General features: G+C 36.9%; 2 protein-coding genes across 6 annotated transcripts in view; both read right to left on the minus strand.

The window, feature by feature from the left end:
- Positions 1-1,086, minus strand: part of ANKDD1B (ankyrin repeat and death domain containing 1B) — a 63,617-nt gene extending 62,531 nt beyond the window's left edge. The window contains exon 1 of the mRNA XM_086698692.1: positions 898-1,086. Within this exon, the coding sequence (XP_086554818.1) occupies positions 898-1,069 (172 nt within the window). The 5' untranslated portion in view covers positions 1,070-1,086. The remainder of the gene's footprint in view (positions 1-897) is intronic.
- A 4,486-nt stretch (positions 1,087-5,572) lies between these two features.
- Positions 5,573-16,117, minus strand: part of POLK (DNA polymerase kappa) — a 75,569-nt gene continuing 65,024 nt past the window's right edge. For all 5 annotated transcript variants that reach the window (XM_086698606.1, XM_086698617.1, XM_086698596.1 and 2 more), the window contains 5 exons: positions 13,496-13,592; positions 11,496-11,667; positions 8,700-9,644; positions 7,574-7,616; positions 5,573-7,393 (listed from right to left, as the gene is read on the minus strand). In XM_086698606.1, coding sequence (XP_086554732.1) covers positions 7,318-7,393; positions 7,574-7,616; positions 8,700-9,644; positions 11,496-11,667; positions 13,496-13,592 — 1,333 coding nt within the window. In that variant the 3' untranslated portion in view covers positions 5,573-7,317. The remainder of the gene's footprint in view (positions 7,394-7,573; positions 7,617-8,699; positions 9,645-11,495; positions 11,668-13,495; positions 13,593-16,117) is intronic.

Genomic DNA, 16,117 nt, shown 5'->3' on the forward strand with positions numbered 1-16,117 from the left:
CAACAAGTGGTATTTGAACAACTGGACGTCCAAAATGAAACAAAACAAAACAAAACAAAACAAATGAGCCTTGATGTTAAACTTCATTCTTTACACAAAAATTAACTCGAAATAGATCATAGAGGAAAACGTAAAACATAAAACTATAAAACTTTTAGAAGAAGACACAGGAGAAAAACTTCCTAAAATGGGGTTAGGCTATGTGGCCTCCGCAGTAATGATCACTGCTTTAAAATAACTTCTTATTCTGTTACTAATTTTTTCGTCTATCAACCCTCCACCAAAACCAGAAGGGCTGTCATGCTCCGACTTCATACTCATCTAAAATATGTCCAGTAAGTAGTAAGCTCTTGAAAATATTTCTAGAATGAATGAATGGACAGATGGACGAACTAAATAAACATTATTAAGGAACTGGTGCTCTGTTAACAGTCTGGAAATCATTCTCAACTTTTAAAGATTCTTGAACAATCTCAGTTTATGCTATAAATTTAATCTCAAGGCACAAAAGACCCATCCCATGCTTTCAAACACCTAAGCACAGAAAGATTAAGTGATTTGAAGTCACACAATAAATCATTGCATGAGTCAGGATATAGGAGATAACAGCATATAAAACTCTTTCCGTATTTGCAATAGGGCGTAATTATTTAAAAAACAAAACACACACAAAAAACCCCAAAAACCAAACACTCTTCCTTAAATTGAAAGAGCAACTCTTTCCTTCCATCCACAGTAGAGGCTTCACCTGAAATAAAACAGTCTGAGCCAAAACTTGGGTGGGCAAACTAGCCCACAGGGGCTGCGGGGGCGGAGGGTGGGCGCCCAGCCTCGAGTCCTGAAGCGCCCACTAGGCGCCGCCACCGCCACGTTTGCGCCCAGCGTCCTGGAACTCACGGATCTCGTGTCCCGCCGCCGCCTCCTCTCGGGGCCCCTCATGCTTCGGGATCCAGGGTCGGACCACCGCGCCCCTCAGATCTTCCCGAAGGCCCTTCGCGGCCGCGGCCGCCCCTCGCAGTAGCTCTCGCGCCGCCGCCCGGCGACCCGGGCTGCTTCGGGCGGGGTCCATGTGCGCCCCCGCGGGGGGTGGGGGGCGCAGCGCGCGAGCGGGAAGGCTCGGTCGGGCCGCTCTGTGGCTCTCGGTTCTGGGTGGTCTCGGGGCCGCTTGCCCCGCGTTTTCCTGCGCAGCCCAGAGCGGCCGCCTGGGCGGGTCTGCCTGCGGGTGCGGCTTGCACCGTCTCAGGATTTGTTTCACCTGAGGTGAAGCGCTCTGCGAAGACGCCCAACTCACACTTGGGTGCTTCGTACAACTTTGAGAAACGTCGAGGCTGGATTTGTAACCAACACTTAGAACTTCAGTATTAAATCACTCCTAAATGGGCTTCCAGAATTTTCCTTGGAATAAAGTCTCTCAGTTTCTTCTCCCAAACCTTGGTATCCCATTTTAATGCAGTCGTGAGCTGTTGGACTCCCCGTCTTGGGTATTATTTCTTAGCGGTTTATAAAATTGATCCGGTAGAGTAATCTATTCAGGACAACCGTGTGCCTAGCTGAAATTCTAGTAATAGTGAAGAAAAACAGAGTATTGGAGGACAACCGGAACTTCTGCCCTGAATCCACAGCACCTGAGCACAGTGGGTTCAACGGGTTACAAAATAAAACCAAACAAAACAATGGCACATCTCACATTAGCACATTCTAGGAGTGAAAAAAAACCCAAAAACCTAAGTCCTCATAAAACAGAACTAGATTTGACCCCAGAACTGACCCACCTTTTTACACGCATGCGCGTGCGTAAGCTCGCGCACACGCACACACGCATAAGAGAGCATTGTCTATAAAAATGCACAAGATGATTTAAAGAGAAATAAGCTAATGAAAAAAATGTAAAGAAGTGGACATTTTCAAGAGGTCTTACAAGGGTAGACAGATTTCAATAGACAAGGGTTTGGTAGAGGTTGTGTGTGTGTGCACACATATCTAAGGTATGTATATCTATGTATATGAATGTTTTAGGAGTTTGAAATCATAATAAAAAGAGACGGGTTAGAAGTAAAGCGTTAACACTATTTGCCTCTGAATTATCTTCAGTCTCGCTGAGCAACAATTAGAAATTACATCACATTTGTAAGAACAGTTCAATATTATGGTTTGCTTAACAAATGGAATGTTTCCATTACTCACCATAATAGCATTTGAGTTTTTCTTGAACAACTGTTAATCCAACTGTTTTGCTCTGCATTACAAAGCAAAAGTGATTATCCCTGAATTATACAACAAAAGAACAGTTTTTGCTCCAGGGAAGTAAACTCCATTGCTCTGTGAAGTTCACTAAAATCCTACCAGCACCAGGTATGTTCAAATCTATTACCACTTTTCAAAATGGAATATTACTTAAAAAAAAAAAAAAATCAGCACTAGGCACCAAGTATGGTTTTCAAAATGGAATATTTCCTCAAAAAGCATTTTTTTAAGCCTTAGGTTAATAGTAACATTTGGAGCCTTCTTCCAAATACTTCCAAGCCACCCAAAAGGCCACACACAGTGATAAAACATTTATAACGCAAGCCAATGTCCAATAAAGGAAAAGAAACACAATTCCTTCTTTCTGGAAGGCCCATCCCTTAGAGCCCAGCTTGAGTGCAGCCACTTACATCAGCCACCACCTGTCTTCCCAGAGAAAAACAGTAAGATAGTAATAGACACCACTCTTTGGTTACATATTATTTATTCATTTATAGGTCATCAAATGATAGTAGCACTAAGCGCCACGCCATATACTTCACACCTAGAATTTGGAGATCAGTGAAGACAGCCTAGGATCTCTAGCAATCTGCAGTCTAGTGGGACAAGACCACAGCAAAGCCATAATGAAGAATGTTTCAGTGTCCTCATAGAGAAATGGAAGCACAAAGGGATGACTGATCAGCTTTTCCAGAGGGCAGGGCCCTCTCCTGAAAGCAGCCCCTGGACTGAGTTGAAAGATGAGTAGTTGTGAATGGTGGGAGACAGCAAAAACACATTCAGGAAGCACATTCAGGACTGAGGGAGCAAGCTTCATACCAGAGGGGAGAAATAGCTTGGTCTATTCAGGAAACTATAAGCTGTGCAGTCGGACTTGAATGGCTTTGAATGCCACGCCTATGTTTGGAGTGTATCATGGAGAATGATATGTAGCAGCTAGCTTGTACTGGCTTGCAGGATCAGATTGTTAAATTTTCAGGAACTTTGTGAATTGGTTTTTTATTATGATTTTGGGTCACATATGAACAAGTGTGTATAAAATACGTATGCACAGCTTAAGGAATTTTTTTAATGTTTACTTATTTATTTTGAGAGAGAGAGTGTGTGTGCAAGTGAGCAGGGGAAGGGGCAGAGAGGAGAGAGAATCCCAAGCAGGCTGTATGCTGTCAGCACAGAGCCTGATGTGGGGCTCGACCCCACAAACTATGAAATCATGATCTGAGTCAAAATCAAGAGTGGGACGCTCAACCTACTGAGCCACCCAGGTGCCCCTAAAGAATATTTTTAAAGGCAACCTCCATGCAATCAACCACCCAAGAAATGGAACACTGATAGTATCCCAGCAGCTCTATGTACCACTCCCCAGTCACATTTCACTATCTCCCTAGAGAAGAAACCTTTATTCTAACTTTCAGGACAGTAACATACTTGCTTTTCTTAGTAATCTGATCTCATATGGATAAATCCTCAACACAACAGTTTTAACTATTTTGCACTGCTTACAAATGTATTCATGCTGATGGCATGCCATGACTTGCCATCTATGACTTACTTCTTTTACTCTAGATTGTTTGTGATATTCATCTACTGTTGGCTTACTGCCTTCATTTTTGCCACTGTATAGAATTGAATTGTTTGAATAGACATGAATATACAATGGTAGGATTAAATTAATATCTGGTTTATTTTCCATTTTTGGCTATTACAGTGCTGCTAGTTTAGCAGGATTCTTACACAGAGTCGTGATACCGAGGCTTTTCTTTCCAGGAGGCAACTTTCTTCATGCTGGCATTGCTCAGTTGGGTTTGTACCTGAAGAACTGAGCCCCGAACGTCACGTGGCATAGTTCTTTACATATTTTTTACTTCTTTGATTAAGTGGTCTCATGTCACAAGGTTGTGAGGGATGTTGTCATGTATGCTTATAGCCAGGTCGCATTGAGGTTGTTTTTTTATTTTCCGTAGGGAGGGGACCCTAGGAGCATTCTTGTACATACTTCCTAAGGAACATGTTCAATATTTTCCCCAAGACATTGTATCAGTTAGGGCTCTGGGCAGGAAAAACGTTTGTATTGTGAGATGAATTTAAGGACCATTTACAAAGGTGTGGGGGAACCACAAAAGATACCGCAGCACCCCAAAACTAATAAGAGCAAGGCTCTGTTGCCACTCCCAGGCTGATGGGGTGAGGGAAGGAAAGGATTATCAGAAACTGAAGAGAGCAGAGAACACAGTATAAAGAAGTTGTGACTAGGGGCACCTGGGTGGCTCAGTCAGTTAAGCATCTGACTTCAGCTCAGGTCGTGATCTCAAGGTTCGTGAGTTTGTTGGGCTCTGCACACTCAGTCTCAGTGCAGAACCTGCTTTGGAACATCTGTCTCTCTGTCTCTGTCTCCGCCCCTCCCTCACTTATGCTCTCTCTCAAAAATAAACATTAAAACAAAAAACACAAAAAAAACAGTTGTGACCTTCGGTCAAGGGACCTAACCTGCTCAAGATGATCATACCAAACTTACATGTGGGAATAAATACCCAACTTCACCTGCTTTCCTCCCTGAAATCTCCTGTAGTGGTTTCCCCATTGCCATGGCCCCTTACTAGACAAAAGCATGGTCAAGGGCCAATAATTTGGCCAGTAATTTGGAGAGCAAATGGAAGAAAACCAACAAAAGTGTTTATTTAGGAGTGCAGTTGCTAGGTTAAGTGTACATATCTTCAAATTTATTGAAGAAGGGCAAACTTTTCCAAAGTGATTGTTTTCAAAAGTAGAGTTTACATTGCTCCACAACATCACCAAAATTTAGTATCATTGGATCTTCTCATTTTTGTGAATCTGGTAGGGATGTAGTGATACTTCTTTGTGGTTTTATTTTTTATTTCCCTATTTCTAAAATGGCTGAGAATTTTTCATATTTCGTGGCCATTTGGACTTCTTTTTAAGTAAAGTGACATTTAAAGTCTTTTGTCCAAATTTCTATTGGCTATCTGTCTCTTTCTTACTAATACAGAGGAGTCATTTTTACCTTCTGGATTATATATTCTGGATACTAGTTTGGGCCAGTTAAATGTGTTGCAAATATGTTCTCTCAGGTGGTTCCCTATGTTCTGACCCTCTAAGTAGATAAGATCATAGGTGGTTATTCTTTGTAGTTTTGCTGTATTTCCTAAAAATACCCCAAAGCAAAATCATAATGAAAAGTAAATAAGTTGGATACATTAAATAGAAGAAAATGTGGAGAGAATTCGGGGCAAAGAGAATCAAAGACAAAGAATCAGAGGTGGGAAAAGAGTAGAAAAGTAAGAAAACCATTTTTATTGGCTAAAAGATGAATGAAACACTTCCAATTTTATTTTAAATTATTATTAAATATTACTAAATGATAACATTCAATTACATGAATCACGTAGCTGAAAATAATTTCATATTTAAAGTTGAAAATACATGGGGCGCCTGGGTGGCGCAGTCGGTTAAGTGTCCGACTTCAGCCAGGTCACGATCTCGCGGTCCATGAGTTCGAGCCCCGCGTCAGGCTCTGGGCTGATGGCTCAGAGCCTGGAGCCTGGTTCCGATTCTGTGTCTCCCTCTCTCTCTGCCCCTCCCCCGTTCATGCTCTGTCTCTCTCTGTCCCAAAAATAAATAAACGTTTAAAAAAAAAAAAAAAAGAAAATACAGTAAAAATAAATCTGAGGCAAGATGGAAAAAAAAGTATGGTACTATTAACTTTTCAAGACATTAAATCAGTGCTTTACTAAACTTAATTTTGTACAGAACTGAGATATATAAATCACATAAGAACTCTGAACTTGCCATAGCATATGATAATAATTAGGCCTGAGACTGGCATAATAAATATAATAATACAATAATTTAAAGTCAGTTACCACTTTGGCCAAAAGCTGTATGAGATTCTAATTTAACCTATTCCTAAAATATTATTTCTTTATAAATTCAGATAATGAGTTATAACATATGAAAAGTAGGAAAAGAGACAACAAAAATATAAGAGGCAAAAGATTCAGTTCTTTAAAGGAGTAACAGAAAATGGCTTCCATTTCATGTTTAAATTAATTGTTTTTTGAAAAAAATTCTATTAATAGCACAAAAGTATTTGCAGTAACTACAATGATCACTATTAAGCTATCTTCTTTCATTAATATTAACAAAAATGTGATAGAAATATAACTAAGATGAATGAGATGCTTTAATACACATTAATCTTTTGAATTACTTCTTTCTAAAGGGTTACAATAAAAATAAAGTGAGCATACAATTTATCCTTTTTTATAGATCTGTGTAAAGTATAAACATAACTGTCAAGAAATGAAATACCACCACTTAAAAGTCCTATACAGAAACTAACACCTTGAATCTTACACTAAATATTGTTAAAGTGAGCCACATGCTTATTCATAAAGGAATTCTAAATAAAAAAATAAAAGGGATAATCAAATTTTAAAGAATTCTTTTAACACAGAAGATAATACTGTGATATCATTTTCCTGAAGATAATGAAACCTTCAGGCTTGTTCTGCCCAGCTAATATTCTTCATAGAACTTAGAATAAATTTTAATTACGAAGGCTCACAAGGTATTTGAATATCCCAGGAGGTAAACTACGAATATATGAAGTTGTAGAAGTTACCAAAATCAAATATAGCAGTCCAATGCCAACAAAGTGGTTAAGTGCTGAAATATTATTATGCTAACATGGTTTGTGAGAACCTCTGAGAGCCCTTATAAATATGTTTTTATATTTATTATAAAATGTAATTATGAAAAAAATCACTTTCTGATTTCATTCCTAATTTCTCATTTTAAAATGATCTGTAACAGGACTGATTTCTGATTGATGTATAATAGAAGTGAAATTCTCTTGGTTATCCAAAATGTGTAAAGAAGTAAACTAGTCTATATTCCAAATTCATATGAAGGAAATGTCATTTGGGAAGGAATTATTGCACTTGTCTTTCACTAAATGAATTTGTAAACTTAATGAAGAACTAGAGATTTGTTGACTATAAAGTAACAAGTTTCAAGTAAGAATAAAATGTTCAATGGTAAAATGTTCAATATTCATTTAAAAAATATATCAAGAGTGTGTCTGGGACGGTTTGGTTTTACTTTCTTTGACGATGAGTACATTCCTGGCCTGGAATGAAAAAGAACATGCAATTAAAATGCAAGAAGATATTTTTTAACTGTTTTGCAAATCACTGATTTTTAAAATTGTAGTTGATTTATAAGAGCAGATTTTAACATTCCCTAAAAATTAGACCTCAAAATATAACAATTTTATAGCCAGCTTTGTTAAAACTCAAATTAGCCATACCTTTTTGTTTTTGTTGCAGTCTTTTGTACTTGGCCTGAGGTATCTTTAGAGGAAAGAAAAGTCAAGAAATTCCATAATGAACAACATGAAATAATTACAAAGCTGTATAAAAATCTAAAGAGGTAAAGCTGACTGATTAAAGATAATAAAAACTTCCTTAGTACTACATAATTTATATGTAGACATACCAGAAACTAACTTTATAGCATTATTTCTTTGTAATTTACTTATTTTATTAGTATACACTTAATTTTATTTTTGAAGTTGAGTTAGACTCAGACTACCAAAAAACAACTTAAAGAGGCTTTCTGGTTGTGTGATTATAGTTAATTTACCACTGTGCCTTGGCAAAAGTTTTCTTAACGAATTTTTCTTTCTTCTTTTTTTAAATTGAGGTATAACTGACACACAGTGTTCTATTAGTTTCAGGTATACAACATAGTGATTCAACAAATGATATGCTGTGCTCACCACAAATGGAGCTATCATCTGTCACCATACAGTACTATTATAGTCCCATTGACTATATTCTCTGTGCTGTACCTTTTATCCTTGTGACTTATTCCTTCCACAGGAATCTCATTTTTTATGAGATCACTTAGCTCCCTGAATTTATGAGTTCGTTCTGTGCTAAATCAAGCCCCAAATGGAGTTTTCCCAAAATGTAAAATCTAATGGCTTCAGTTAATTCTAACCTATGCTAATAAGGTAAATAACATTTTCCTAAATGGCAGCATACACAAACTATCCCTTTAATTGTATATGCTTCATATTTAACAACAATCTCAATTTTAATAAAACATTCCTATATAATCAAGTTCTTTAAAATGACTACAGGGGGCGCCTGGGTGGCTCAGTCGGTTGAGCGTCCGACTTCAGCTCAGGTCATGATCTCACGGGTCCGTGAGTTGGAGCCCCGCATGGGGCTCTGGGCTGATGGCTCAGAGCCTGGAGCCTGCTTCCGATTCTGTGTCTCCCTCTCTCTCTGTCCCTCCCCCGTTCATGCTCTGTCTCTCTCTGTCTCAAAAATAAATAAATGTTAAAAAATAAAAATAAAAAATAAAATAAAATAAAATAAAATAAAATAAAATAAAATAAAATAAAATAAAAATGACTACAAACTCACCAGTACTTTTGGTGCTTTTTGTGGGTTGATTAGCTAGACTATCCTTTCTCAGTTCCTGGATAATGCCTTTATTTAAGCATATATCCACATGCATATTGAACAGGGTAAGATCTGAAGTCTTTTGTTCCAGGTTACAAATAGGACAAACTAGAGCCTGGGTTATTATCACTTCAGGTAAATAAGGCTGGGGGGATTCTTGCTGACTTGACCCCATATCTTCCAGTAAAACAGTAGAGAAAGAATTCTGATAATGTTGCTCAGTATTAAACGATTCTCTTGGAAAAACAGCACATTCCTCTTTGCTGTGCTTATCACTTAAAGCACCTACACTTTCTGCTTTAGGTGGGTTACCTTTAGTCTCTACTAGCTCTGCACAATCTACTGAATTGATTCCTGAATGCTTCTGATGGGTTTCATAATCCTGCTTCTCATGGAGTGAAAAAGAATGATGTACGTTTTCTTTCCTGTTAACTTCTGTAGAGGAAGCATGTGAGCATGAGAACATTTTACGGTCTTCATTAATTGAAGGTCCATCAAGACAGGCATCTACATGTTTATTAAAGGCTTCCAGACTGATGCTTCCTTTCTCCCTAAAGCAAATGGGACAGGTAAATATCTGAGACTTATTTGAATTCTCTGATGTTTCTAAATTCTCGTTCATCTTCTTTAAAACTTGGAATGAATCTGATGTCTGTAAACTTTGTGTATCCACAGCTTCACACTTAAATGTGTCTTGTTGGCTCCATTTCCTTTCTGATCGCTTTTTATCAAAGAAGCTCTTCTTTTGAGACATTTCTAGAGGTTTTAGAAACTGATCTTTGTCAGTTTTCTCTAGCATATGCCCAGTAGCTGACAGAGCTTGGTTTCCAGCCTGTAAAAAGCCAATAATGCTCCTTTGTTGCTGTTTCTTGTCTTCTTCATTGGGAAAACTAGATAACCGTACACCTAAATTAAACCAACGACAATTAATTGCTTAACAAAGCCAATTCACTCATAATGCATAAAAATATTTTGCATAATATTGTTGTGATATATATACAAAAGGCTGTTTAGAGAAAAATAATAAGCAATACTGCATATTTTCTGAATTAAAGGATGAGTTTTCAAAACAGGTACTTTGCATGAAATTTACGTTCCTTTATAAAACTGGGTGTCACTAAATAGTATCTGTTGGGAGTTCACATGATTATATAAGTCTTCCAATTAACATCTGACATAAGTTACCATTAAAGATCAACTAACTGAGGCACCTGGGTGGCTAGTTGGTTAAACATCTGACTTCTGCTCAGGTCATGATCTCACAGTGTGGGTTCAAGCCCTGCATCAGGCTCTGTGCTGACAGCTTAGAGCCTGGAGCCTGCTTCAGATTCTGTGTCTTCCTCTCTCTGCCACTCCCCCACTTGCACTCTGTCTCTCAAAAAATGAATAAACATTAAAAAATTAAAAAAAAAAAAACCCAACTATTGGAGTCAATTTCAAAAACTCTTTAGCTCTTTTTTAGGTTCACAGCAATAGTAAGCAGAAAGTGCAGTTCCTACATATCCTCTGCCCACACCATGCACAGCCTCCTCCAACTGACATATTGTACCAGAGTGGTACATTTGTTACAAATGATGAACGTATAGTGACACAACATTAACACTCAAAGCTCATAGTTTACATTAGGTTCACTCCTGGTGTTGTACATCCTATGGATTTTGACAAGTGTTTAATGATTTGTATCCACCATTATATAATCATACACAATAGTTTCACTGCCCTGAAAGTCCTCTGTGCTAAGTCTATTCATCCCTTCCTCACCCCTAACCCTTGACATACACTGATCTTTTCACTGTCTCCAGTTTTGTCTCTTCCAGATTTCATAAGTTTGAATCAGACAGTATTTAACCTTTCAAACTGGCTTCTTTCATTTACTAATAATAAATGTAATATAATAATATAATTTACATTTAAGGTGCCTCCATGTCTTTTTATGTGCATTTTTGTTTCCAATTTTGGCAATTATGAATGATGCTGTCATTAACATCTGCTCTTTAGATTTGGGGTTTTGTTTTTAGTTTATTTATTTATTTTGAGAGAGAGAGCAAGAGAGAGAGACAGCACAGAAGGGACAGAGGGAGGGAAAGAGAGAATCCCAAGCCGGTTCTGCACTGTCAGCATGGAAGCCCAGGCAGGGGCTCGAATTTCCGAACCATGAGATCGTGACCTGAGCCAAAGTTGGAAGCTTAACTGACTGAGCCACCCAGGTGCCCCGGCTCTTTAGCTCTTTTATTTAACGAACTTTATTCAATCAATTTCAAGTGTGTGCTGTCTTTCATACATGAAAGCATGGCTAATGATCCACTCTTAGCAGTAAAGTTGGCATTTGGAGTGCTTGTCCATATACATCCTCTCACCCAATTCTCTTTAACCTAGTGTGATATTTTCTTGTTTGCTACAAAAATATTAATGTGTTTATCATAAGGTGGTGCCTCAGATACCAAATCAGTATTACAAAACATATGGAGTATATGCACTAAATTCACTTTCATAAAATCTGAAAAGTTTAAAATTCTGAAACATACCTAGCCCGAAGGATTTCACTAAGTAGTAAGGAAAAGAACAACTTTATCTGGTTCTTATGGGGATTAAATTAATGAGCATTGTTCCACCTACATCAGGTTTTAAGAATTAAGAAAAATGGCAGCATAGGTACAAACTCCTCAACAGGTTTAAGAGATAAAACGAAGGAGAGACTATTTCCCAAGTTAATTTATTTGGGAAGGTCTAGCAGATTTAAGGAAAAACAAGTCATACCCATAAGTCTTAATCTCAAGGGATGTGGAAAATCAGCATCAATTTCTGTTCTTAGCAAGTCTTTAGCAATAGCAAATATTTCTTCTGCAGTAGAAACAACAGATGAAACTGTAGATGCACGAGTTTTTACTTCAAAATTTACATTCTTCAGTTTAATGGTAACAGTTCTACCCTGCAACAAACAGAACATTGTTACATATGGCTTTCTAACTTCTAGAAAAAAGTTAATTTGTAGGTTACAAAAATTTAGAAAGATCTCTTAAATACACATAATATAGAAGTATAATCAATTATTTATAAAACATGGTAATGGAATCTGCTAAAAAGAATAACTGAAATATCTAAAAATCCCATTTTAGCCAATAATTATTACTCCCCTCACACTTACTGTGTGTCTACTGTATGCTAGATATTATGCTAAACCATTTGCACATAAGAACTCCCTTTACAGTTACTGTTTAATGGGTACAGGGTTTCAGTGTGGGATAATGAAAAAACTCTGGAGATTAATAGTGGTGATGGTTGCACAATATGAATGAACTTAATATGACAGAAATGTAACTTAAAAATGGTTAAAATGATAAATTCTATGTTATGTGTATTTTATTACCCCCTGGAGGTTCTGAGTGTGGGTTGACTTATTAACTCACTTCCAAAGAATAGAGTATGAAAGGAAAAAATAGTAACTTCACAGTGGAGAAGCCTAGCAAACACTAACTTAACCAGGTGACAACGGTTAGTATCATTTATGATACCTTGTAGTTATCATATACCTTGATAGGATGTAACGAGGACAGTTCACTTCTGGTATTCTTTCTAAAAATTCATAACCTGGTCTAATCATTAGAAAAACATCACCCAAACCTGGATGGAAATACATCTTGCAGGATACCCGGCCAATACTCCTTAAGACTGTTAAGGTCATGAAAAACAAGGAAATACTGATAAACTTTCACAGATTAGAGGAGATTGGGAGACACGACAACTAAACACAGTGTGGTTCCCTGGACTGAATCCTGGAACAGAAAGAGGACTTTAATGGAAAAACAGTAAAATCCAAATAATGTCTGGAGGTTAGCCAATAGAAATGTGCTAATGTCAGTTTCTTAGCTTCAACAAATGTACTGTAATAACATAGCTATGATAATACAGGGTATATCAGAACTCTCTATATTATCTTTGCTACTTTTCTTATAAATCTGAGATGATTCCCAAATTACAGGTTTATTAAAACAATTTTTTTTTAAAAATCTTCACACTCAGGTATGATAGAAAAGGATTATAAGATATATAATGTACTTATATAGATATCCCATTCTTTGTAATAACCTTTGTTGTTTTGGGGGTTTTTTTGGTAATAACTTTTGAATACCTTTGTGCTACACTTTGTAAAAACGCCACCTCTGGTTTGAGAGTTTGGAAAAATACTACATATAGATTGTTGTGAGTGAAGGTTATAAAATAGAAATTCAGGGTCTTCAAGGTTTTGTTCTCAGTATGTTAAACAATCTGGAATTCGAGAATTGAAACAAAATGCCTATTTTAGAAAATCGTTGTCTACCTGAGGAAAATATTAAAAGATGGTTGGAAAGACATTTGTAATAAGTAAATACAGTTCTAGGGAAATCATTACCTTTGCTTTATTCTCTAATGCCATTATAAGTCTGATTCTGAACGTATTCAAATGTACTCCTCAAGTAGTATAAACTCTGGAATTATACTGGAGCCAGCCCACCCTCCTAAGTTGTTTCTTCATCGACTGATCTCAGTATAGGCCTCAATTATGGGTCAGAATTGAATTTGTCTCTATTGGGGATACTCTATATTTCTCAATTTATTGAGAAACTGAATTTATCTCTATTGGGGATTACTCTTTATTTATTGGGGATACTCAATATTTCTCAATTTGTACTCAGATGCAAAATCTAACTCTTCCTTTAAGGTAGTATTTTATTATTAAAAAATGTTAAATCTAAGAACACTACATCTAAATAAAGTACCTTTAATCCTTCTTTCTGCAGATCTTGAGCAAGTTCACTGCAAAGTTCCTGGCACAAGCTATATTGTTCTTCTGCTTTACTCATCTCACTGAATGTCCTAAAAAGACAAGAATGATTTTGGTGCACAGAGTAAACTATAATTCAGGATAATTTAGGAATGAGATAGTATGTTTTAATGGCCTGGCATTAAGTTATATTTTTCTGCAGTACAAAACAAAATTTTCAGATGAACTAAGATATAATTAAGAAGAAACATCTAAGATCTACATGAATAATGGGAGATCATTTATAGTTAAACTGATTTCACCTACAGTAGTTTTTTTTAAAAGGAGGTTAAAGTCTGATATATTGCAACAATAAGAGAAGGGATAAAAACTATAAGATCATTTCAGTATCTGCAGAAAAAGCATTTGACAAAGTATGACATCTACTCATGATAAAAAAAAAAAAACTCAACAAAGTAGGTTTTAGAGGGGTGCCTCGGTGTCTCAGTCAGTTTAGTGACCAACTTTGGCTCAGGTCATGATCTCACAGTTCGTGGGATCAAGCCCTGCGTTGGGCTCTGTGCTGACAGCTCAGAGCCTGGAGCCTGCTTCGGATTGTGTGTGTGTGTGTGTGTGTGTGTGTGTGTGTGTGTGTGTGTGTCTGCCTGCCCCTCCCCCATTTGCTCTCTGTCTCTTTCCCTCTCAAAAATAAATAAAACATTAAAAAAATGTTAAGTAGGTTTAGAGGAAACATATCTCAACATAAAAATGCCTTATATGAAAAACCCATAGCTAACATCATACTCAAAGGGGAAGAACTGAGAGCCTTTCCTCTGAAGTCAGGTACAATACAAGGATGTCCACTTTTACCACTTTTATTCAACAAAATACTAGAAGTCCTAGCCACAGCTATCAGACAACAAAAAGAAATAAAAGGCATCCAAATTGGTAAGAAGTAAATCTTTTCACTATTTGCAGAAGACATGATACTATATATAAAAACCTTGAAAGATTCCACTAAAGAGCTACTAGAACTAATAATGAATTCAGTAAGGTTGCAGGATACAAAATCAATGTACATAAATCCACTGCATTTCTATACACTAATTATGAAGCCATGGAAAAAGGAATTAAGAAAACAATCCCATTTACAATGTACTGAAAATAATAAATACCTAAGAATAAACTAAATCAAAGAGGTGAAAGACCTGTACTCTGAAAACTATAAAACACTGGTAAAAGAAATTGAAGACAACACAAAGAAATGGAAAGACATTCCATGTGCATGGATGGGAAGAACAAATATTGTTAAAATGTCTATACTACCCAAAGCAATCATAGATTAAATGTGATCTCTGTCAAAATACCAACAGCATTTTTCACAGAACTAGAACTAACAATCCTAAAATTTGTATGGAGCCCCAAAAGACCCTGAACAGCCACAGCAATCTTCAAAAAGCAAAGCAAAGCTGGAGATAACACAATTCCAGATTTCAAGTTATACTACAAAGCTATAGTAATCAAAACAGTATGGTACTGGAACAAAAACAGACACATAGATCAATGGAACAAAATAGAAATCCCAGAAATAAACTCGACAAAGGAGGCAAGACTATGCAATGGGAAAAAGACAGTCTCTTTAAGAAATTATGTTGAGAAAACTGGACAGCTACATGCAAAAGAATGAAACTGGACCACTTTGTTACAGCATACACAAAAATAAACTCAAAATGGATTAAGGACCTAAATGTGAGACCTGAAACCATAAAAATCCTAGAATAGAGAACAAGCAGTAATTTCTCTGACATTGGCCATGACAATATCTTTCTAGATACGTCTCCTGAGACAAGGGAAACAAAAGCAAAAATAAACTATTGGGACAACATCAAAATAAAAAGCCTATGCACAGCAAAGGAAACAACCAACAAAAACAAAAGACAACCTACTGAATAGGAGAAGATATTTGCAAAATGACACATCTGATAAAGGGTTAGTACCCAAAACATATCAAGAACTGATACAACTAAATACCACCCCCCCCAATAATACAATTAAAAAATGGGCAGAAGCCACATTTCTCCAAAGAAGGCATCCAGATGGCCAACAGAGACACATGAAAAGATGCTCAACATCATTCATCATCAGAGAAATACAAATCAAAACTAAATGAGATATAACCTAGGGGCGCCTGGGTGGCTCATTCGGTTGGGCATCCAATTCGACTCAGGTCATGATCTCACAGTCCATGAGTTTGAGCCCCGCATCGGGCTCTGTGCTGACAATTCAGAGCCCTGGAGCCTGCTTCGGATTCTGTGTCTCCCTCTCTCTCTGCCCTGCTCTGTCTCTCTGTCTCAAAAATAAATAAAACATTAAAAATAAATAAATAAATGAGATATAACCTCATACCTGTCAGAATGGCTAAAATAAAAAACTCAAGAAACAAATGCTGGCAAGGGTGTGGAAAAAGGGGAACCCTCTTGCACTGTTGGTGGGAATGTAAACTGGTACAGCCACTGTGGAAACAGTATGGAGGTTCCTCAAAAATTTTAAAATAGAACTACCTATAATCTAGTAATCACACTACTGGGTATTTACCCAAAGAATTTGAAAACACTAATTTGAAGGGACATATGCACCC

Source organism: Puma concolor, chromosome A1, assembly GCF_028749965.1.
Source record: "Puma concolor isolate L17-30 chromosome A1, mPumCon1.1.hap2, whole genome shotgun sequence".
In the NCBI taxonomy this organism is placed as follows: domain Eukaryota; kingdom Metazoa; phylum Chordata; class Mammalia; order Carnivora; family Felidae; genus Puma; species Puma concolor.